General features: G+C 48.9%; 1 protein-coding gene across 1 annotated transcript in view; it reads right to left on the bottom strand.

The window, feature by feature from the left end:
- Window positions 1–19,529, bottom strand: part of IGSF11 (immunoglobulin superfamily member 11) — an 80,943-nt gene extending 61,414 nt beyond the window's left edge. The window contains exon 1 of the mRNA XM_014957066.1: window positions 19,495–19,529. Coding sequence (XP_014812552.1) covers window positions 19,495–19,513 — 19 coding nt within the window. The 5' untranslated portion in view covers window positions 19,514–19,529. The remainder of the gene's footprint in view (window positions 1–19,494) is intronic.
- Between the last annotated feature and the right edge of the window lie 5,503 nt (window positions 19,530–25,032).

Raw genomic sequence — 25,032 nt, 5'->3', positions numbered from 1 at the left:
GAGCAGAAGAGGGAAATCATCTGTACCCAAAGAAGATATGAGGCTGTTCCTGTGGGATCAGCAGTGGGCAACTTGTGCTCATAGCCACGTAATGGTTCACAGATCCAGGGCAAGATGTGCAACCCAGGGCCAGATTTCAGCCGGCCTCTGCAATGCCTCTCAAAGCACTTGCTTTTGCAGCAAGACATTTCTGGTTTCTGGGATGCCGCAGGAAGCCTACTGTGAAACACAGCAAAATAAGTCGCATCCAGGCTGCCTGGGAGTTATCAGGTACAAGGAGTACTCCTGTATGGTGGAAAACAAGTTGCTAAAATAAAGCTATCAGCTCTCCAGCTGTGCAACCAGGGGTCCACACTGTGAAGACACATGCATACCAGCCTTCTCCACTTTCAAAACGCTCCTCAGATTTCATTGCCATCTCAAAGCTGATTATATTTACCCTCCAGGTATAGTCTGCATTGTATTTTAATAATCTGCCCACCTGTTATTATTTTCTCTCCCAAATCTGTCGCTCTTCAGCAGTGCTGTAATTTAACTCCAGCTGAAGGCTGCTTGGGTTGGGATGACAATGTTTTCTCTATTAGTACCTGCCAGAGACAAAGCTGAAGCTCATCAAATGATAAATGATCATAACCGCCTTTCCCTCGCCAAGATTTATTTAGATCATGATGCAGAGAAAGAAAAAAAAGCTGAAACGCATTTGGTCATTACAGCCCCATAGCGGGCAAATGTTCATCCCCAGTCATGACATGACCCACCAGTCAGGGATGCCTGCTGGCCTCAAAAGCTTTCTAATGACAGTTGCGGCACCACCACACATAATCAGTGTGCTATTTTCTCCCATCTTTTCTCTTCCAGGGGAAGGAAGAAGTTTTTTGGCAGTATGGTAAAAGGGGAAGAGAGAGATGGTCACCATCTCCATAAAATCCAGGCTGTATTAAAAGAGAGGGCAACACCCTGCCATCTTACACCAAAGTAAATCTGATCCTGGTGAAAATACACGACCACCACCACCCAGTATCAAATGTAGACATACATGGGAGGAGCGGGTAGGGAAAACTCCTTCCTGAACTTCGTGGGTGATCAGCAGAAGTTCCAGAGGACTTGGACTCCTTTTGCAAAATTAAGAGAATCTCTAAAACAGGCTGTGTCCAGAAAGCCAAGGCTCTGCCATCCTGCAAATGCACATTCAAGCTAGCTCTTTTGTGTAGGCATCATATTTCCCTTGGCAAGTGTCTTTCAACTGTGCAACATGACATTTTATATACCCAGTAATACCAGTCAAGATCTGTAGCATCTCCTCCCTGAGAGGAAAGCAGAGGGGGGGAAAAAAAAAAAAGAAAAATATGTATCATTGCACTAAAGTAATTCTGATCTGGCCTGGGGGTATATTATGATGAGGCTTCACTCCCTGGTAGGCTTCCAGAGGTTTCCATTTCCTCACTGTCACTTCCTCTCGGGTAAGTTCGCCTGCACTGTTTGCACAGCTGTCAAGTCCACTGGAGATGCCAGGAGACTGACAGCCGCTCACACATCCTGCAACACAGCTCTCCCACCCAGCCACGCATCCCTGCCAGTGCTGCCACCTCCCTCCAGCCCGACACCGGCCACCCACCTGCTCCCTGCATCTCAAGCTGCTTGTGAGAAGGACTAAGGCAGCCAAGGAGCTGCCTCCTTCCCTGGCAGGGAGCAGGTGGAAAGAAGAACAGGACTGTCTCTGCACACAGGTTTGTTCCCAGGTGCAGAGTCAGGGCAGGGTTGCTTCCTGCCAGCACACATGTCCTCACCACCGTGCTATAGCCCTGACTGGTCTCACCAAAGAGAGCAGTGCATGGGTCCCTCTGGTTGGGAGGTTTGAGTTGACATTGGGTTTGAACACAGAAGGAGGAGGACTACTCTTGTTCTGTACCATCTGTCAGTCAGGAAGCTGCTGTCCCACGCTGTCCCACAAGATCTTGTGGGTTTGGGAAGCTTTCAAGGAAGGGTCTTGACCTTTGTCTGGACAAGCACTTCAGACTTTTGTGGGGTGCCAGGATCCTTTGCTCTTTAGATGACCATCTCATAGCCTTCTCTCATAGACACATGACCACCACGACATGATGACAAGAAAGCTGCTTTTCACCAGACCTTGGCAGACAAGGAAGGCGAGACCCAGTAAGGAGACCCACCCAAATTTTATCCAGGCCAGTTGATTGAGGTTCATTGAGCATTGCTGGAGCCGGGACTCAATCATGTGTCATGAAGCAAGATAAGATCACACTGCACCAGAAGTGGGCCATAACACAGAGAGATGGAGCCTCCCAGCCCAAAAAGCTAGCTGCAAGTAAGCAAACATTACAACGTCTAGCCAGTCCGTATTGGCTGTGAAATAGCCGATACAGCTCTACTTGAGAGAAAAATGTCTTAAGTTCCTCAAGACGCTAGATCTCAAAAGTTGGATGTCTGCATCAACGTCATGCTACAGACCCTGATTTTCTGCATTCTGTCATAGACTGCAGCTATTCAGAGCTGCCTTCCTGTGGGAAGGAGGCAAAGGATCAATCCTGCAGCTGCTGTTGGTTGCATTATTTGGTTCTGTGGTCAGTGTCTGTCAGAGGCAGGATTTTCCTCTCTAGAGGTGTCTGGAAATTTTCCAGGATGAAAGCTTCTATTGCTTAGCTGGTGCTGCTACCTCCCTGGAAAGACAAGGCTTTTCACCACTTCATTGGTGATTTCTGAGGTGACAGCAGCTGTCAGAGCCTAGCAGAGAAGGTGAACGGAACAGTTGAAAGAAACTTGCTATTATTCTGTCAGGTAAAATGTCTATGTGGATGCTGAAACATCCCAGGCAAGTGCAGCTTGACTGCTCTCCTATCAGTCTTGTTAGGAGCTCAGTTTATTACATTTTGTTATTGCTAGGCTGAGTTCATTTTGGGGCCTCTTAATTACAATGCAGTCTGCTTTGGAAATAAAACCTGCAACGGTGTCTGCAAGCAGTCACAGAGAAGAGAGAATTATACCAGCAAGCTAAAAAAAGATGTTAGAGGCAAACCTTCAGCTGTAAAGGTCTCCAATTTATGGGCAGGCAGGTTCCTGCAGGGGCATTTGAAGCGAGTCACTCTGCGTTAGGATGATGAAGATGGGGAGCAGCAGCCCCGGGGTAAGAGCCGTGGCAGAGCACGGGCACCACGTCACAGCGTTTGCCGTGCTGGCACCTGGCACCACCACCTTTGGACAGCCGATGCCCACGACAGCAACACATTCAGGGGTGGGGTGCAGGTTTGGGGACAATCATGCAGGTTTGAGGACAAAGGCAGAAAGGATCAGGAGAACAGGATGAGGTACAAGGTGAGGAATTTGGGTGCATTACAGAGAGGTTCCCATGGGCGGCTGTAAACCCGGTAAACGCATTATGTTTTGGAGATTAATGAGGTGAGATGCTTGCAATGGGAACCCATTCTAAGCAGTGCTTTCTGCCAGCAAAGACTCTGCAAACTCCATGGAAAACATGCAGGCAACTGAGTTGGGGGGGATGTAAGCATATGGAGAGGATCAGCTGTACACAAGAAGCAGTCCTCAGCAGCGTACAGGCAGACTTAATATTGGGCAGGGTGGTGGGGTCTATTTTTAACTAGTAAGAAGGCTGCAGCTCAGCCATCGCTTGAAGCACTCAAGTAGATGCTTCATCTGTCTGTCAGGAGGGTGATAGCACCTTTTCTGCATGGGCACAATCGTGGGACAGCAAAGGAGTAATGCGTTCGGTGGCTGCAACTGTGCTCCAGCCTCCAAGAATGCCTCCAAGAGCACAGCCTTGAGTGTACAAACCTCTCGTAAGAAAACTCAGATCCCTTCCACCCAAGGTAAGGGAGAAGCTCCTTACACTCTGACTAGGGCTCTGCCATCCCAAAAGAACCTTATCAAAAGGCGGTGTGACAGCCCAGCAGCACCATGGGCACACCAATTCGGCAGTGCAAACCAAGCAGCACATACAAAATCAACACAAGTCATGCTCTGAGGCTTTTCTGTCTCCAAGCAACTTGGCACCACCAGAATTCTCCCCATTTCACCCAGCAGAGCTGCTCTCAGCAGAGTTCGGGGATGTGTGGTTCCACCAACGTCCACCAAATCCTTATCAAAGAGACATGAGGACTGACACCCCACTGCAGTTTGACAGCAGACAGATTTCACAGTGACAGCGTGGGTTAAAGCGTTACTGAAAAGTGTAACATTTGCAACTCGTCACCACTGAAAATTACAAGAAGTTCTCCTGCTGTTTGTTTCTTCGTATAAAAAAAAAAAAAAGACCTGGAGAAGGGGACAAAACACATGTGGTCTCAGGCAGTCCGGCCCTGGTTGTGCACAATAATTTACTACTATGGGGTCTCCTCCTCCATCATTTTCCTATCTGTATACATGTGCCTCAAAGAGTGATGTTCTTATCATTGTCACTCATAAACCAGACCAAAAAAATGTCTATTAGGAGCTTTTCTTGATACTCCACCTACATTTCTTTCCCCAAGCTTTATCACATCACTCCTACTTATATACTCCTGCTACCCTTCTGAGCAGCTCCTCTCCCCGAAGTTCACACCCTTCAAATTACAGGAAGACAGTTACATTTCCCCTCTTAATCACCAATTACCCATAATAAACGCGCTTAGTTGCTTTAATCTTTCCTCATACCTCGGCTCCCCTGCAGCACCTTAATCATTGCTGTTATTCTTTGAACTCCTTCTAACTTGCCCACCACTGTGACAATGAGAAGTCTGGAGCTGAGCACCAAGGTTTGGGTGGGATCTGACCAAAGTTGCACACTAATTTCATCATTAGGAAGATTGGGTGTTTCTGGCAGGATGCGGGTGTTTGTTCATTTGCACATCTCATTGCTCGTGGCACGGCTGTCCTCCAGCCGTCTGCAGTTCCCTGCTCCCACTATCATTTGTTGGTTTTATTTAACCAAGGGATTAAAAGCTTTCAGGATGGTAATTACAATGATCGTTTGAGTGCTGGCTCTGAAGCCCGACGGCATGCCAGATGTCCTCCAGTCCTACGTGGCATGTCCTCTGGCATGGGAAGAGCCTGCAGGGATGGGTCAGAGAGTGCTCCCACACTCACAGCCTCTACAGGCAATCTCCACCTGTGGCAAACTGAGCCCAGAGGAAACATGCATGGCTTGAACACATGGGTAGGAGAGCCTCACGGGGTGTATGCAGGAACTTGGTGCCCTATGAAACTTTGTGCCTTGTCATCACTGGCCCTGCCAAGGAGAACTGTCTATCCAGGAGTCCAGTAGCACTATCCACAAACACAGACTGAATCTAGGGGAGGAAAGGCAGCTAGGGATGCTCTGAAGCAGCAACTGCAATCTTTTACTGTCAAAGAAAAGGCAGCATAAAAGTCACTCACACACGGCTGTAGAGTCACATTAGCTCTGGTATACTAAGCCAGAATGAGAAGAGTATCTGGTGATACATGACCACAGTATTGAATGGCAATAGCCTGTCCCTGAACCGCCTGTACCCAGAGCACAGGCTGGAAAGTGTCCTTCAGGTAGACCTATGCTCACTGGGCAGAAATGCAGAGATGTCATATATTTTCAATTTGTTAGCTTTCTGCATATGTTTCAGGAACAAATTTCCATAAAATGGAGCTAATGAGTCTTGCCTGGTCTGAGACAGAGCTGAAAATCCCTCCACGTAAGGAACAGGCAGTATTAATAATATATTAGACTTCTCTGCAATACCGTTCTCATAGCTGAGAACATATGTGACCCTGTGCAAGCTTCATCATCTCTCGTCTCTGTGCCTTGGGGGCTTCAGGGTAATTTCAAACTTTGAAAGCCTTTCTCTCCACTTGCTCCAATTTCTGTTGTTCCTAGAGAGCTGTCCAAATTTCACAACATCACCTGAGCAGTAGTAGATAAGTAAAAATTGCTTCAGCCGTAGAGGAGAAATCTAGGTTAATTATGTTGATAACTTAACCCCCGGGCTAATCTCTAGTCCATTAAGGTAAGCAGATGGTCAGCTCACTGCAGGGAAGAGGAAGAGAGGATGGAGTAGCAGCTCCCATTCACAACACGCAGGACCAGACGTGTCTCCGAGAGCCTGGGCATTCCCAGCCTGCTCCCTTCCCCCACACACGGGTTTTCTTTGCACCCATGGCTGTCAAGGTAATCCAGAAACGGAAGCACAGAGCCACCAGAAGATGAGCAAAAGCCCACACAAGGTGGGTTTTTTCGGTGTGATTTGGGTAATCAGTGCACCGGCATAGATTGAAAACAGGGAGGGATAGGGAGGCACTTATGGATGGGTTTTGTGGGCTGGCATACCTGAGGCGGAGGGGTTAAACAATATATCCATAAGAAATAAAAGTCAGACACAATGTGTCATTGCATGGATGGAGGAGAAGCATTCCCAAAGTAGTCTCCTGACCAAAGTAGATACTGAAAGCCCCGTCCCCAGGAGCACTACTGTATGGGCTATATCCCTCCCAGGGTGACAGAGAGGGAGGAACCTGTGGTCAGCGCACAGGGCTAGGAATAGGTGTCCCAGCTCCTGTCCCCAGTTCTTTCAGCGATGACTGGATCAAGCAGGCACAAGGCATTTTATCTCAGTTTCTCTGTCTGTAAAGAATCCCTTCTACACCTTGCAGGGGGATTTTGTAAAGCTTAAATGCCTGTAAGGTGCTTTCTGACCCCTGGACTAAATGGGACAGTGACATTTCATATCTCTTTTAGCAGTCTCCCCATTTCTTGAGAAGAGAGACAGGGATGCCAGGAACTGCTAAACATGCTGAAGAGCTCCCTGGCTTCCACTGAAATTGCAGAAGAGTCTTCATTTGCTCTCCTCTGCAGAAACAGTGACTCCCAGGAGGAGAACAGGATGAATATGGGCCTGTGTGCAAACAACTGCAACGTACAGAAGGGACTCTCCAAAATACCCATTTGGGGGATCATTTCTTAGGCCAAAACTTCCCCATCTCAACTTAATCCTCTGATTACTGTAGCAAGTGACTTCCCGAACACTGGCTCTCTGCAGACCACACTCTAAGACACCAATGGTGTCCACAGCATGGGAATATTCAACCTTAGAGAGAAACAGAAATTGGTAGCTTCACATTAATTATTATTTTTTAAAGTACAGTTCAAGGCTAATGGTCATGTTGCAATGTTGCACTGTGATATTTGAGATCCCTGTGCGCACTCATCACAGGATTAAACCACAACGTAACTGTCGAGTTGCCAATCTGAGACTAATGTGCAACCCTACATTAAACAATTGTATCTGAAGGAGGTGGGACCAGCTGGTGCACATTAGAGCCGTTTTACTCATTTAGGGGACAGCCTAGGCAGCCTTGGAGGTGAAGCACACTTTGGGGAAAGAAGGACTTATAGTAAGAAAACAGCATCAGTGAAGCCATGGGCACATCTACCTGGTGCGCTGCAGGCAGAAGCAAGCCCTAACCATCCTTTGAGCTGATAAAGCTTGCATAGCTGTGGTTAGCATGCTGAGATGCAAGATGCATTAGCTGATACTGAGTGCTGCACTGAAGCAGCCTCATGGCTTTCAGGCCAGCGCTGGCTTGCATCCACCGGCTCAGAGGGCAGGTCAGGGGAGCTTACTTCTGCCTGCAATATATCATGTGGGCATCACCCACACCACCTGCCTGCGAGCCTGTAAATCTCCTTCTTATCTTTCCTTTTTCCTCCCTCTCTGTTACCTTTCTATAATGCAAGTTCTTTTGGGAGGTGGGGATGGATGACACTGAGTGACATCTCCTCCCACTAACGATCACACGTGCAGAGGGATGGTTCACAAAAGAAACTGCCACTTCCCTGAGGAGACCACACACAGCTTCACCTCCCAGAAGCACCCTCTGGGCAGTCGTCCTTTCCCTGCTGCACCTCACAGAAGAGGCAATGAAAGTGCAACTTCTGTCAGAAAAATGACTGTTACCAAAGGACCTCTTCTTGCTGATGAGACCCGTTGCCTCTGTGTGTGCCCGCACACCCAGCTCTGCTCACCCAGATACATTTTAATGGCTCCTTATTCCTGCTGGTACTGCACAACCAACTGAGCTGCTCCTCTTCTGGTTCAAATTTCAACATTAATAAAACACATCCTAAAATAATGCCTATAACCAGCAGCACCAGACTGTTACACAATATTGGCATGAGGAACCAGGCATCTCCCTGGGTCCTCCAACTGAGATATCTCACCTCCTTCTTCCCCACCATCCCAGCCACCACGCTGACTTCTCCAGCCCGAGGGACCACAGACACATGCCGTGCCCCTTGGCATGGCAGCACTTCTATGGGCAGGCAAGGGGCATAACCTCAGTGTCACTGACATATGCTTAAGCCACAGGTCCCTAAATCCTCTTCCAGACACAACTGTGAAACACCAAGGAAAAGCTAGCAGCACACACCCTGCTGAAACTGGCAGTACCAGCAGCGGGGTGAGCTCAGGAAAGATGCCTTCTTGCATCTCAGAGCCCTGCATGAGTTGGTGGCACAAAGGCACTAAGTCTGCTCTGGTGGCTGGGTGATATCAGCAGCACCGTGCAGCAACTGCTCTGCACTGAGTCTCGTTGCCCAATTCTGCATTTCCTGCAGAAAGATTGCCAGCTGCATTAGAAAAAGGGGGAAGACGTTTTAAGAAGCAAAGAAACATCACTGGCTTGTCACAGCAATACCATGGTTGTTGGATGCGGTTTATGGGAAGAGAGCAATTTGTCTCCCTCTTCAATATATTTGGTCTTGCAAAAGGGCACAGGGCAGATCAATTTCTCCTTTAGTTCTGGAGAGTCAGATTGATAACAAGCAAGGGCAGGACTCAGAACTTCTCCCACAAGCACACCGGCACTGAGCATGCTGTTTGGCAAGCCAAGGTCAGAGGAGAAACAAGCAGTTGTGCTCCCCTCCTTGCACTGGTCCCCCTCAGCTCCAAGTGCCATCTCCTCCAAGCCTCAACATAGCATGAGAAGAAGATACCAAGATTCAAAGCAGAAACCCAGCCCTACCACTCCAGGATGCCCCACGCTGGGAAGGTGACAACCCTGCAGGGCCCTAAGGAGGAGCAGGAAAACATCCCGTTTCAGCAAGGCTTCCCTCTCCTGAGTCACTCGGAGGAGGAATCCTGCTTCAGACTCAACCCAGCCCCGCCTAGCGATAATTTCTAATCCATCATCTGAAGGATTACGGAAAGTTAGAGGAGACAGATGGCGTTGCAAAGACAGAGAAGTCTTATTGCTTGGCTGCAGCCTGTACTTCCCGAGGTTACAGCGGGGATTTCAGAAAGCTCCACCCTCTGTGTAAGCTGCCGCTCGCCCAGGGCCAGACAGCCCGGCTGTACCAGCGAGATGCCAGCTCGGTGCAGGAACAGCAGAGGATGCCAGCAGGACAACTTGCAGAGGGGCTGCAAGGAAGAGGGATCCCTCCTCTGCACAACCTCACAGGGCTTTCGGTACGGGGCCAGACAGGGAAGAATGATGTTTTGAATCCATCCAGCACTTTGTAGAGGCTCGAGCACAGCTCCCCTTAATTTGCACGCTGCCTCCCTGCACCACATCACCCTTCCCAGTTTCACCTGCTGGAAAACGAGGCACCAAAGTTTTGCAGGGAGTCAGTGGTGGAGCCTGGGACAAAGTCATGGGGGCTGCCCCCCTGGCTCCCTCAGCCTGCTCTGCTCCCCTCCAGGAGCACCACCACCCATCTCACTCTGCCCCTACCCTCATCCCAGCGGGGGCACAGTGGTCACCCAGAGAAAGGTGACCATCACATGCCAACTAGCACCAGCCTTGATCCCAGCAGGGCTGCAGGAAAAGGATGCTTCAGCCTTTGGATTTGGGTTCTTATGAGTTTGCAACAGTCTGGGGCTTCGGTGAAAATGTATGTGTGGATGGATTTTCTACATCTGCTCTTCTCTTCTCTTTCAGACGCATTAGAAATATTAGGTCTCAGCTTCCTTATTTTTGCCAAGGACATCTCCAGTGAGCTAATGAAACAGTAACATCACAAGAAACAGAACTGATACTCGAGCCAGGAAACTGGAAGAACCACTGAAAACTCACCCGCTGCTTTATGTTAACACTTTCTTAAACCAGTTACCTGTCAAATGCTTGTGAGAAAAAAAAAACTGTTTTCCTGAAAGCCAGTGTAAATTTCAGACAAGGATGAAGAAACTTGATGATACCCCTTTCCAATCTTCCCAGAAGCCCTGCAGGAAAACAGCTTCCTGATATTTCTTATGGGAATAACAAGTAGAGAAAAGAAGCAAAACATTCTCCAGGGGATTTTAGACACCCCTGGATACCAGCACAGTCATCAGCAGCACTGCAGTAACCTCCACAAACCAGCAATAGATCAGTGAAACCTGCAGAAGTCTGACAGAAGAAACACCTCTGCTTCTAATGGCAGGATATTTTTCTTTTTATGGGACACCTTTAAAACAAGACTAAGTGAACAAACCTGAGTCACAGAACTTGGTTCCGCTCTTGGCTCCCTTCAGGCTGTGCGAACCTCAGTGAGACCTCTCCCTTTCCTATCCCCTAAGTCTTGCCTGCTGCCAAACAAGGATCTCGGGGACATTTTTGAGGCCTACAAATGAAAATGTATTTCGACAGACCCACGAGGAATAAACGGCACCCCCTAATTCTATACTGGTGTAGCCAGGACACAGGATCCCCTTCCTGCTCACCCTGTGATGTTACCAGTCACATCCAGGACAGTGGTGGCATAGGCTTCTTGCACAACTCCAAGCAGTTGCAAACTCAACATGCACCCATGACCTTGATTTAATTAATAAATAAAACTCTAGAAATCCCACACAGCACTCACTCCCCCACTCCCCTCAAAAAAAAAAAAAAAACAAAACCAAAAACAACCAATACCTAAAGCTCAGTGGACCAAAAACCCAAGTGGCGAATCTGAGCGTGGTCTGAGGGCAGACAGCGCTTTGTACCTCCATCTTCTGCTTCACTGGAATGTGCTGAGGGCGTTATTTACAGCAGGGGCATTGTTGCACACCAGTTACTCTTTCTTTGGGAGCTGTGGAGGCTGCAGGAATAATGAGATAATTATCCCCATTATTCCCAGCAATGGTGGGAATGAGACCGCCTTTGTCCCATTGCTCCAGACTGCACCAGCTCCGGAGGTTTTTTTTCCTACCAGCAGAATCACCTTTGCGGGGGTCTCCCGGGGCATTTCAGCTGGTACAGACCCTGGTTGCACATGTTGGGGCACGAAGACCACAACAGACCCCAGATATCCCCACATGGCAGAAATCCTCCCCCTGGGACATTTCAGGTTACCAAGAGCCCAGCGTGTCCCCTCTCCCCTCAAAACACACGCCATGCCCTACTTGGGTGAGGATCATCGGGAAATGCAGACAGCAGATGGGAGGGAATTAAATGCAGATTGAGGAAAGACTCAGGTCCCCCAGAATTGAGACTTATTCCTGGCAACACACAGCTGAAAAGCACTTAGATATCAGCAGTCCTTGTTAATTCACCAGAAGGTATTATCCAAGCTTGTTACAAGATTGATGTTCACTGTGGTACGGTCATTAATAGTCACCCTCTGCACTTGGCCTGGATAGGGATGCAGGATCTAGTAGCCAGAAGTTGTTTCTCTTCCTCGCTTGATCATTTTGCTGATCTCTTGGCCTGAGCATAATGATCAGATTAGAAAGCTTGGATTTTTTTGTGGTTGGTTTTGTTTTTTTTTTCCGCTTCTTAATCTCCTCTCCTTAAACTAGATTCACACTTCTGTGGGCCACTTGTCATCACTGCCAGGAGCATTAATTAGAGCCAATGAGAACCTGCATGACCTGCTGTGGCACAAAAACGGCATCATGGAGGAGCAGCGACTCCAGCAGAAGGTTTGAACCAGGAGCTTGACAGAACAGCCACCCTCGCCTGATGGCCCAACATCTGCAATGGCTCTGCACGCATTCAGGCAGTCAAGGAACTGCTAGAAGGTGAGAGAAAAGTGACGCAGTCACCAAGCCCAACAGCAAGAGCACAGCTGAAAGTCCTTAATGCAAAGTTAGGATCTGCGGGTGGACTCGAACCTCCCTCCTTAATCCTTTTCACCATCCTGAAGATGCAGGATTGTGGGCTTCACAGACTGCAAAGCAACCATCATTAGGCAACACCATTCCACAATATTCCTTTTAATTCAACGAGTGCCACAAGTATGATAGCTTCAGTGCTCTCCTACGGCTGAGAAGTTCAGCAGCAGCTACACCTCGCACTCCATGACCCTTGCAGCTGGGAGGCCTTTTGCAAAGGATCACTGCCCCTTTGCCTCTTGTCCACCACATCTGCTGGCTCCCAACCACCCCCGGCTCAGAGGAGCTGCTCTGGGCCTGCTGGCCGTGTGGGAACTGACACAAGGGAGCCGGTCATCGTGGCGTTGCACACAACGGTTGCATTTACCGAGGTGGTGCCTGTGACTTGTCGAAGCTATTTCAGTGGGAAAACAAGAAGCCTTTTTTACCCCCCCTCCCCTTGTTTTTAAATGGGCACCAGGCATGTGAGAATGATGCTGGCTTTGTACACAGCTGTAGCACTCGTGTCCTCTACTACCGGCAGAAGGAAATGACCTCGCTGACGGACCCACTGTTACGGGCACTTATCTATGGGGGCACAGACCCCATTTACACCCTCAGCCATCCAGAAGGTCACACATCCTCTTGAGGGGAAAGCTGCCAGGTACCAGGGTCCCACACATCCCATTACTGGGGCAGCAGAAGAATGGAGGCAAGGAGCGACGCTGCACTGCAGCAAAGGCGAAGCAGGACCCAACAGTTTTTGGCAGATAAAAAAAAAACACAAGCAGAAAAACTGGACAAGGTGCAAAGATGACCAAAGGGAAATTAATTTTAAAAGAAAAGGCACATCTACTAGCAAGCACTGAAGTATTCTCTTCTGGCACGCGCAGGTTTCTCTGTTCCCCTCCTACAAAATAACTTAGGACAGAATAAAATCTGTCCTTTAGGAAATTCAGGTAGTAATTACTTCATGAAGGAGGAAGAGGCATGGAAAATATGAATGACAGGGATGAAACGGGTCAAAACTCAGAACTTCTTTTGCACTCCACTTTTCCCCTCCTCTCTGCCAGCCGCTGATGCCGAGGTAAAGCCTGCACATCCCCTCCCCAGCCTGCCTTTTGTCTCTCTTTCAAATGAGGTGAGAGTTGTCAGCCTTCCAGCTTGATCCATGCAGGAAAATCTAGCCCCTGCGCCAGGAAAGGGTCGGCCAGGCATCTCTTCCCCTCCAAAACCCCCTGCCACCCCAGCCCATGGCCATGTGAAGCTGGGCTGCTGACCTTTTCCTGGCACAAGCCTCCCTGTATATTTCATAAAGGGATTGTTGTTTTCTCGTGGGTTACACATTTAAGAACATTATATTTGGAGCATGGATAGAAAGGATCTATTTAACCAGATCTTTTATTCCCTCTCTCACCCACACGTGCACACTTGCTGCTCCCCCACGTCCAGCTCTCTGTGCACACACACCCCATGCACGCCTTTTGGCTGCCTCCATCACACTGGGTTTAATTAAACGCCCTGGAGGCTTGTTTCTAAACCCAGATTATTAATAGAGGAGTTTGGGTTTTTTGGGTTTTGGTTGTTTGTCTTTTTTTTTTTATACACTGACTGCTGCAATTCAGAATTAAATGAGGTGAACAAAAAGATTCAAATGGGAGATCAGGAGGGAGGGGGACCCCAGCAGTGCCCAGATCTGAGCAGGGCGAGGACATAGGCTGCACTTGCAGCAGGATGCAGGAAAACTCAGCTGCAATCCCCACAGAAGTCCAGTCCCCACCATGGACTGCAAGCATCCCACAGTCTTCATATGAATTGCATCCCAGTCACCAGGAAGTAAAGATTGGAACAGACCATCAGGGTCACCAAACGCAGCATCATACAATTGCAGGGAGTCTGGCCATGGACATTTTGATACAGAAAGGTCCCAGAAAGAGTAACTTCCCAATGCTCTGTGCCCCTGGACAGCAGAAGACTCAAAGCTGTAACTACAGAGTGCCCATGGACAGGATGGCAGATGAAGTGCTCCACTAACGCCTCGCAAGATCTCCTGTGCTTCTTCACTGTCAGGAGGAATTTCTTGGGAAAAAATGCCCAAGAATTTGGCAGAGTAGAGCATGCCCCAAAGTACAGAGGAGGGGAAAAAAGCCAGCCAGATAACAGCAGATTCTGCCGTGCTGATCAGAGGGAGAAATGCCCTTCTGACCCTGCAGATACCAACAGTCTGAAACACGAGATTAAAGCATGTGCGAGAAAGGCTAAGGTTATGAGTATCGTCCAGGTAAACTGAGAAAGCCTAGAAGGAAATCCCTCCAGGGATGCCAGCACTCAGGCTGGAAAGATCTTTTTATCTCCAGTTGGTGCAGGCTTTCCTGCCTAACCAAGGCTCTGGTTTCCAAGACCCTAGTGCAAATGACACAGTGAGATGAATTGGGTATGTTATTTACTCCAAAAAAACCCTGGCTGCTCATCCTCACGCTGGATCCAAATCCAATGCCCCTACTGTTGCCAACACTGAAACAAGAAAAAGGTTTTACTTCGTGAGAAGGCAGGAAAAAGAAACCACAATAAATCACGTGCCACTGCTGAATATCTCTGGGAGAGCTCGTGCCATCCCTGCAAAGACACAGAGGAACGAGGGTACTGGGGTGGGGGAGAAAGAGAGAAACTCCAGCCTAATTTAGCAGCACTGGGTCTCAGCGTAGCAGGAAGAGCACTCCAATCCCAAACAGCAGCTGCTGCTGCACAGGCCAGAGGGGCAGGTGAGGAGGAAGCTGCAGCTTGGAGCGGCCAAGCCAACATGCAATGAACGCCAGCAGTCTGAACGCTGTCAAGAGAGGGAGACTGACAGGAGGCTGCCCTTGCTCTGCCCACCCCCGTGACTCCACAAGTGTGACTACACGTGCTCCCCCCAGCTTGCCCTAACTTGTAGCATGCTTGACCTACCTCCTGGGTGTCTTGCCAGGCTCAACTCAGCCTCTGCAACGGCCCCATGATGAAAAGCTCTGTCTAAAGCAGTGCAAAGTACTGCATGTGCTGGTTTCCGACAACACTTGCCAACTGCTTTATTCCATCCCAATGCAGACAAAGGCTCACCACACACAGCACTGAGACCCAGGCTCAGCCCAGCACCCATGGCAACCAAAGCCCCATGCCCAAGTTGACACCGGTTTTAGCCACACAGCACAAACTCCAGTTCATGCTTTAGCTAGAGAAATGCAAAAGTCTTTCATACCAGACTGCACCTTATCCTCAGACACCCTTCTTGTTCCTCCCACTCCTCCAGAGAACATGCAAGGTTTTATTGCCATCAGGTGCAAGTCAGAAGCAGCATTGACCCATGGTATGGGCTGAGCAGCACCTGCGGGACCTGTGCCAGGGCCAGAGGGAGCATCTCATCTTACCCCTCAAAGGAGGGCAGAGGATCTCTTATTGCCCAGGGGATTAGCCCACAGTTGTTCGCCTTTGATGAGAGAGGAGGCAGGCATGTGAGCCCAGCTCAGCATGGACGGTACCCTCTGTCAGTCAAAGGTCTGGAAGTTGCAGCAATCAAAGCCAGAAAGTGCCTCAGCTGAGCAGAGCTATAACTGGCAAGTACAAAACACAGCAACATTCCTGCTTTGTAGTCTTGTACAAGATCAGAGAGAGACCTTAAGCTTTCCACACACACCCTTATCCCCAAATACTCAAGGCACCCCTGAATAGCAGGACTGAGGCCTGGATTCCCGCAACCTGCTGGCTCGGGTTTTCTTATGCCTAATAATCTACTTAAATTTACATTATGGACCACCTCCTTTCCCACAGTGGGATTCTTAATTTGGTTTCCTTTCTTACTGGTTATATGTTTTGATGAATTCTGGAAAATGCAGTGGTTTGGAGACTCCTGATAAACAGGGCTGAAATTGGCCACCAAAGTACAAAGCTGTAAGGGTGAAGTAGTGCAACTTCACAGTCTTTTCCTCCCAGTAAAACTGGGCTAAAAATGGATCCCGCAAGTGCACTGTTTAGTCACTGCACCAAGAAAAACCCAAGAGCTCAAATCCTGTCTGAAATATACAGTTTGGGCTAAACAGCCCTTTCTATTCTTGGCTTCTTTTAGGCAATAGATTATTCAGGGCTTTTAAATACTTCAAACATTTGAAGAGAACCGTATAAGAGCTTATTGATGCCTCTTTCCTTACCTGACTTAACTCCTGAACCCTTCTTGCCTGTCCTAGGATAGACAAGGCCATTAGGAGGTGGGAGCACAGGTGAGAATGGAAGCACTGCAGTGACATATCGAAGTACCACTCCCCACCAAAACCCTCAGAGCAAGCTCAGATTTAGGTTGAGGCTGGTGCTTGGGCTGTAGATGCCAGCTGCTTCACTGAGCAAGCCCATGCCATCAGGCTCGTTCCCTCACCCCATTGTCCCTCCTCAGCTGCACTGGGGTTGTGCCAGATTGCCCCTGCGGCCACCACGCAGCCAGGGATCAGCTCCCACGATGGCTACACCAAGAGTGCACGCTTAAGCTTCTTCCAACAAAGTTCTGGGGCCTGCATAGGGTGAGCTGGGATTCAGGGTCAAAGTATCAGTAATGCCTTGGTAAGCACCCAAGTGCTCCAGGAGGGTCAGTAACCCGACATGTGGAGCCTGATGCCACTCCTCCACGCTGCCCAGCAGCCACTTCTCAACCCCCAGCCACTTTGTAAGCCCCACCGATTTTCAGCAAAGCAAAAACCTGAAGGACAGAGGCTTAGTGAGCTGAAGGTCAGAGCTAAACACACCTGTGCCTGACTCCGTGGGGGCAGAGTGCAACCTCATCTTATAGCACGAGGACACCACTCCATGGGGCAATGAAAGGGGGAGAAAGGAGCAATCAAAGCTCCCTGGTGGGAAGTGGGAGCTTCAGCCCAAAATCCCACAGTGCCCTTTTGCTCTCTGGAGGTCAGGTATTAGAGCACAGACACCACAACCTGGTCACTATATAGGCACGAGAGCCGGAGGTGAAGGCAAAGAGCAGAAACTATTTCAGGTTACGTGACCCCAACTCCACCAAATAGGATTGTCATACACAATCCAATTGGCCGAGGCGGGTCACAGTGCTGAAAATAGTTCTGTACTCTTGCCCTCTTAGCTGGTAAATAGCTTTCCACCCCCAAAAGTGCTGAGCTGCACTATGCATTGGTGGAAACAGCTTGCGCAAAAGTGAGACGGCTTGAGGAGGGGGAAGGGGAAACCTGGGCAGCGGGTGAAATGCTGCTGCGGCATATTCAGGTCAAAAGGACACCCTGAAAGGAGCCATCGAAAAAAAAAACTTTAAAAACTGCAACAAAAACCTCACGATAAATGAGTTTAAGGATGCACACCACTTAAAGTTTCATCTGTGATTTCTATTTAGGCACATCTCATACACAAAGCCTGCATGGTTAGCGTGGGACAAGGAACATAAGAAGTGGCATAGGACAGAATCTATTAGCACACAGAACCTGGCCCTCGTCATATAATCCCTTTCACAGACAGATCAAGACTCATCTTAAAGATTGTATGGGTGTTTTGCTTCTGTTACTCTGCCTGGAAGCTTCTTCCCAAACTTCTTTGACTTAGCGGTTTGAAATTTTGCTTTAACATCCTGATTAGATTACCAAAACTGATTTATAGGAGCCTATACCGTTGCCAGCACCTTCCCTTAGCCTTAAAAAGCTCTTCCCCCATCACAGTGTTTACCTGCTGACATATTTACAGAGCTCTCCCATACTTCCCCTACCATTTTCCTGAGGCTAAAAAGTCCAAGCTCTTCTAATCTCCCCTTGTAGGACAATCTTTCCATTGCCTCATCATCCTGACAGCCACCTGCTTCAGCACAAGTGCAACTTCTGCTTAGCAAGATCAGCTAAGAGCAGCTCCCTCTGCCCAAAGCAGGAGACAAGGTTTTGGGAGGTTGCTTTTTTGTTGTTGTTGATGATGATGATTGGGTTTTGTTGGTTTGTATGTTGTTGTGGGTTTTTTTTTTTTAAACAAACTTTCTCCCTTTGAGTTTTGGTCACTAGATTTTTCAGTATCAACATTTTGGTCTTCTCTGATCCCAGGGGAGTTGCATTCCTTAAGCCCTTTTAAAGCTCCCTGCACTCAGCTGCCAGGACAACCCCACGGACAGCCCATGGCTTTCCTGTCCCCACCATGGGTTGTTGGGAAGACAGCAAGGAGAGGTTGATGCTGGAACAATGTAATTTCTGCTCTCTGGCACAGGCGATTCAAACAGGAATGACATCCCTAGCTGGCAGCACAGGGCAAAAGAAAAGTGTGCACTCAGTGATACCCAGCAGGAGCCTTTATCCACCAAACTCCCCAGGCTGGAGGAGCAAGCAGGGCTCTGCAGGGTTGTCTCCTTCCTCCTGCCCCTTCCCAGTACTTGCAGGACACTCACTCCCTCCTGCTCTGTGTCCATTAGCATGGGATGATGCAACTAGACTTTTACTGCAATTCGCTGAGGAGCGCTGCTGTCCAAACTGATGAAACAGCAATTCGGCAGAGGATGCAGGAGGCACTTTAGAGAAGTGGCAGTGACACCAGACAAGCTTTCACCACATTTATCAAAGTGCCTGCAGATTCCATTTCAGGGCGGTAGCAACACTTATAAATAATGAGCAGAGCTCCTCTGCATCTAGAGCATTTTAATAAATAAAAATGCAAAAAAGAAGCCTAAACAGCACAGTTAGTTCTGCTTCTGCAATCTTTTTAGTCTTCTGGCGATATATACCAATGATTTTCTCCTTTGCAGTCCCTGAAAGCATGATTCTCCCTGGTGTCACATCTCTCTGATGTCCCTTTAGCACAGGCATGATCTTTCATATACAAAGGCCATGCTATTACACTGCTAGTGACAAATGCAGAGCCCTATGCTTGTGTGTGTGCGCACACGTGTGCGTGTGTGTATGATTTCACTCACCAGCTGCTTGCTCAGGCTCCAGGCACACAATAAACCAGCCCAACCCCTTCCCCGCACGCTCTAGCTTTATGCATACCCTCTTCCTTCCAATAATTCCTGGGTTTAAGGATGGCATTGGAGGAGGGTGTGGGGGGTGTGGAGGGAGCAGTGTCTGTTTCCTATTTCATCATTCAACTTTAAGTCCTCATGAAGAATGACAAAGGAAAAAGCAGGAAAATATTTCCCGAGACCCAGCTCAGCCAATGTCCCACCTTCCCACCCCAGAGCATCCCCACTGCCCTACCCATGAGCCAGTTTACAGCACAGATGATAAAATACTTAGTGATCTTCCAACATGGGCTCGAAGGGCAATGTGGAGCCCACCCACACCATCAAAGCAACCTTTCCAATACCACGTTTTCTTATACACCATTAAACTACAGCCTGACCTAGTAGGACAGCTGGATCACAACACAGGTACACACAGCAGCACAGGCACACACGCACACTGCCCAAAACCCATCCCACGCTGCAAGGATGCTCTGCCAGAGCACTCACATCTCTGGAGGTCCTGCATGGTTCTGGTGGTGCATCCTGTGACCAGGCTCGAACAAGGTGTGCCACTATGAGCCTTTGTGCTTTATTCAGCCTTTACAGGTCTTGGGGAGCAAATTCAGGACGGCTCAAGTCTCTGCTGCACGCCCTGCGGTGCCTGCCCTTTCACGCCCAGCTTGAGTGATGTCCACCGTATGGCACAGTAAGTATGCCCTCTCCGCTAATGTGCTTCACAGCCTAATTAAACCCCTGCAGAAAGAAGATATTTTCTCTGCGGCTTGCTGCGAGTTATCCGCGCAGACTTGCCGAGGTGCAGCAGCAGCTGCAGAAGAAAAGAGCATCCTCTCTGCAAAAGAGAAAGAAAGGTGCCGTGGAGAGGGAAAAGGCTTCTACTGGAACAATTTACTTTGCTGAGGAATCCTGGGGAGTGCCAGTTCACCGGAGCTTCCCAGTTTCCCCCTCCAGCATGGCAGGCAGCATGAGCCAGGAGCCAGCCCGCTGCAGCTGCTGCCAGGGTACCAGGTTTGCCAGAAAAATACACCTGCTGTGCTGGTGGGAACCCACCTCTCCTTCCCAGGCTGTTCAGGCAAATGTATCTGAATCTAAAACAAGGGGCACACTGTTACCGAAACCACGAAACCCTAACAAGCGTAAGAAGTTTGTTCTCCTCTCGCTGCCCGCTCACAATGGTCGTCCCTGTGGGTCATGCGGGAAAGCAAAAGAGGGCAGACAAACAGTTCCCAGGACCCTTTCTCTTTGTGGGTCCCAAAGGAACAAAAAAACCTCCAAAAAACAGAGCAAATACGATACATGTGTCACAAAAATATTTTAAAAAAACCAACCAACCAAACAAAAAAAACAGGGGGAGAAAAATAAATAATCTAAGTTCAACTGCCCGAGTATCACTATGGAGCTGAAGAGTCTGCTCCTCTTGGGAAGGGCTTCCTTTCTTTGTAAATGTGTCCTGCTGAATTAGGCAGAGATGCCAGTGAAGGAAAGCTCCCTTCCCAGCAGGCAAAGTGCAAATTCAAAGACGTAAGAATGCAGATTGCAGCTGTCAAAGAAAACACTGAGCTGTTTCCAGGACCGTATTTATAGCTGGATTTAAAGGGCTTTATACAGTATTTAGAGCTACTGTTGGGTTTGGGGTTTTTTTTGTGGGGGGGTGACTTCTGCATTTCCTTTTCATTAATTGGGAGTCATCCAAGTGATAACCATATGCAGATTGGTTAATAAAACTGAAATGCAACAAGCTGAACTATCATCACATCTCATAGCTAAACACTCCTACTCCGGAAATGAAATGCTGAAGGTTCTCATAGTAACATTATCTCAGCATTTTACATACCCAACATCCAGCAAAACAGTCTTTGAAAAAAAACACAAAGAAATACTCGTACTGAAAATACAATCTTCTCTAAGCACAATAAAGACAAGATAACATTTCCCAAATGTCACAATTTAGAAACCTATTCATCTGAGACATTAATGTTACAGAACACAAGCATCTGTATTTTTCTCTGCCTGAACTGCCTGCAACCTTCCCCATTAAAAAAAATAAAGGATCAGCTCAGTAATGTATTACCAGTTATGTATAACTGGAGCTGCTCGGCCTGAACAAATTCCACAGGCTTCACCAGCATCAACTCTGTAAGAGGGAGTGCAGCATTTAAAAGCTACCTGGTAAGAAGGTCCCCTTCTGCAGAGTATATACACTCCACAGAAGTACAAAGATTTCCACAATCTGTAGGCTGTGTTAAAATTTGCCTAGAGTTTCCATGCTGAAAATGGTCACAAGAGCCCAAAAATTCCAGTGGGACTCAAATTGTTTTCCTTTGGGCCCCTTGCAATTCTTCAGTTGGTAATGTTAATGTGAGGTCTGATCCCGCCTGGCTCTGAGTATCCACAACGTTCCTTGGGTACTTCCACAGGGGCTGTCAGCTATCATAGCTCCACTGCAGCGCCGAGCAGAACAGCACATCAGCCCCTATAGACTCCAACAGCACCCAGTGCTCAGCTTCCTCAAAATGTGTGAACATGTTTCATTCGGTTTGTTTTCTATTCCTTTTTTCTTCCTATGGCAAAGAGCAAGAAGGTCTCTTCTAATAAAGCAAACTGACTGAGTTTCTACATACTTTAATTTTGACCGTTTCATGTCACAAAGAACCTTCCCCAAAAGATCAAAACAAAGCCACAATCCCTCACACCTCCACAGCACCTTCTTCTTTTCAGAGCACAGTGACACCACTCCATATAAACACAAGTGCACACATGAAACATTGCCACATCAATGTCTGGAAATGCCCTCCTCTAGGCTGAGACCAAATTGGTAGACTCCATCCCAGTAAGAGAGCCCTTCTTGCTAGTCATGGGAAAGCTGAGAGCGCAATGAGATTTCCAGTGCTGATACAGGCAGCCAGAGAGCTGCTCACAGGAGGAAGAATCATCCTGCAGTTATGCCGCCTGGATGGGAAGGTGACTTGGTACCTTCTCCCGGGTACTGCCACCAATTTACTCCAAGTGTCCACTAATTGCTTACGTCCGGGTGCTGGGAATTTTTCAGTGCCTAATTTCCAGTGAAGTCAGTGGACACCAGGATAACAGCACGGAGCCATGTGCTTCCATACCTCTGTATGTCTGTCTCCTGCTCTCCTTTCTGTCACTTTACCCATGGGCATGGTCAGGGAGCCACAACCACCCGTTCTTCACACGGGGCTGGCTCCATCGCATGAGCGTTGGGGTAACCAAAGAGCATCACTCAGGGCACCGACCCCCAGAGCTTGAGGAATAGGAAATGCTGGATTTCTAGTGCTTCTGCTGGCAGAAGAGAAGCAGTCACCTATCTGCTGCAGACCTCCTCCACCTACCTGAGTGAGCCCCTTAAGTGCTTGCAAGCTTCAGCACCACCCTCACCACCAGTCCTAACCCTGCAGTCACAGCAGGGGTGGAACCACAGGAGGCGAAAGCAAGACCTCTGAGAACCCTACACACCCTCCAGCTCTCGCTTGCTGCAGAGGGAGGGTCGCTCACTTGAATTAATGTCTCCATTAACGAGGGGAAACCAGGACTGCAAGATCTCAGTACACAAGAGGGCGTCAGCAGAGGACAAACGAAAAGTATTCGGTGGAAAAACCAAGCCAGACAAAAAGCAGCGCAGCTAAATTAAAACGTTAAGAAGTGACCAGAAGCAATCATTACCTTTCCTTATCAGCAGTTTACCCGTACTGACAGAAGAGAAAGGTTTCTCATTTTCGCCCGCTGTCAACTGGCGGTTTAACACGTTGTAACCGGTTTTAGTGGGCTTTGTTCGCTGCCAGCCTTGGCAGAGGTCTGCCTGGCCTCATCACTGTCCCCACGCTCCAGCTGGCTCTTCCTACAGCAGCAGAGAGGGAAGCCTGCTCTGCTGCTGCCCCTTCTGTGCCTGCTCCGCAGAATTTAAATGTCATCTGTATGACACTATTTGGGGAAAAACACACACAAACCCGGAGTCCCCTACCTCTACCCACAGAGGATAAAAAAAAATGAAAAAGCAATATGGTTCAGAAAAGCGGCGCCTACAGCCATGCTGGCACATCACAACGGCAGGAGCTCCACTGTGTCTTTGAACTCAGTTCTCCTCATGCCACCAAAAGCTCCTGGAATCTGAAGGCAGCAGAAGTAGCCAGCAAGCTCCTTCCCACCTTGCTAGGGAGAGGAGCTTCCCATGGCAGAGACCAATCCTTCGTGACACCTACACCAGCATCATCTGGGGGCTAAACTCCAAAAATATTACCAGAGGGGGCTATCAGCCCACATCCACATCTGGCTGAGCTAATAAGACTCCAGCACTTCATAGAATCATAGAATGGTTTGGGTTGGAAGGGACCTCAAAGATCATCTAGTTCCAACCCCCCTGCCATGGGCAGGAACACCTCCCACTAGAGCAGGTTGCTCAAAGCCCCATCCAGCCTGGCCTTGAACACTTCCAGGGATGGGGCAGCCACAACTTCCCTGGGCAACCTGTTCCAGTGTCTCACCACCCTCATAGTAAAAAATTTCTTCCTGAGATCTAATCTGAATCTTTTTTCTTCCAATTTAAAACCGTTTCCCCTTGTCCTATCATTACACCTCCTGGCAAAGAGTCCCTCCCCAGCTCTTCTATAGGCACCCTTCAGGTATTGAAAGGCCTCTATAAGGTCTCCCCGGAAACTTTAAACCCATCTGGCTTGCTACGGAGTCCTGCATGGAGACATACTCAGTGTGGTGCGATGGGGCAGGAGGGTTTGGTTTGCCCAGGCTCACAGGCCCCAGGCCAAGGGATTAGATGATGCTCCTTTGTCCTGCCTTGACCCTGAAGTCCCTGTAGACGGGAAGCCACAGCTGTGTGCCTGGAAAAACACCAATACAGAAAGCTACCTGTTTGGCAAAATGTGGTTTTTAGAAGAAAACCTCAGGGGTGAGGTTTTTCTTTCTTTCTGACCTGAGGCATGGGTGCAAACTCAGGAGGCAGGCGCCTTGGGCACAGTGCAAGCTCACCCCCCGTGTCATACAAGCCTTTGGCAGAGGACCCTATCTCATCCCTCAAACCTTGCTGCCACTCCAGTTTAACTTATCCCTCCCTTTTTTATTACCTCCGCGCCACATGAAAACCAGCTGTGAGTCAAACAAGCCTCTGACAGACCGTAAAGCCCTAAGTGGGGACAGGCTGGGGCTGCTTAAAATGAGTGGCGTGTTGCCCAGGGCCGGGAGCCTGCCCCCCACCAGCCCGGCGCCCGGTCTTCAGCTGAGGGGCTGAAAAGCCCCATTGAGGACAAGCGGGGACGTCAGGGCTGGCTGAACATCCCCTCGGTGAACAGTGGGCTCCTTGTTTGCCCGCCTAGGCAGTGGGGAAGCCTCAGCAGAAAGCCTGCTATTGAAATGGAAATCAGGGCCTTGCACCCAGCCAGGAGGAGGAGGAGGGTCGTTGGTTCCTCCCAAACAACAACATGGGCTCTGGGAGACTTTGGATGGGGGAAAGGATAGAGGGGAAGGGGATGGAGGAGGGGAAGAGACTCTCCAGCACACACTCAGCACAAGTGGATGCTGGAAGGGGAGAGAACAAAAAACCTTTTGGGGGAATGAAGGGAATCCAGCCTCTCCTGCAAGGGTGAGGATGGGTGGTGGGTGTAACCACCTGGCTCTCTTGCCCCGAGAGAAGCAAATTTGGTAAGGCTGGGCCCGTGAAGCACGTCTCAAGCACAAATGACCCACATTATACATGGAGAACTAACAGCCCCAAGGAGTGATGCCACATGCCCACAGACTTGTAGCAGGCCTGGTGCAGAAACATTCCGATAAACCTGTGCAAAAAATTGTTATCAAGTCCTAAGAAATTTGTCTCTCCTTCAAACAGCAGAACCTGTGAATCCATCCCTTCCTTCTCACTTTTTTTTTTTTCTCCTGGTAGAGGGGTAGAAGAAGGCGAGAGGATGGGGGTAGTGTCATCAGTAACTTGTGCTGGATCATTACACAGTAACACGCCTTTCCAGGCTGCAAGAAAATGCAGTGACTCTTCACACAAGC

This window comes from Calidris pugnax, unplaced genomic scaffold (genome assembly GCF_001431845.1).
Source record: "Calidris pugnax isolate Ruff unplaced genomic scaffold, ASM143184v1 scaffold225, whole genome shotgun sequence".
NCBI lineage: Eukaryota > Metazoa > Chordata > Aves > Charadriiformes > Scolopacidae > Calidris > Calidris pugnax.
Note: the sequence above shows the minus strand (reverse complement) of the source record. Positions and strands in the feature narration are given on the sequence as shown.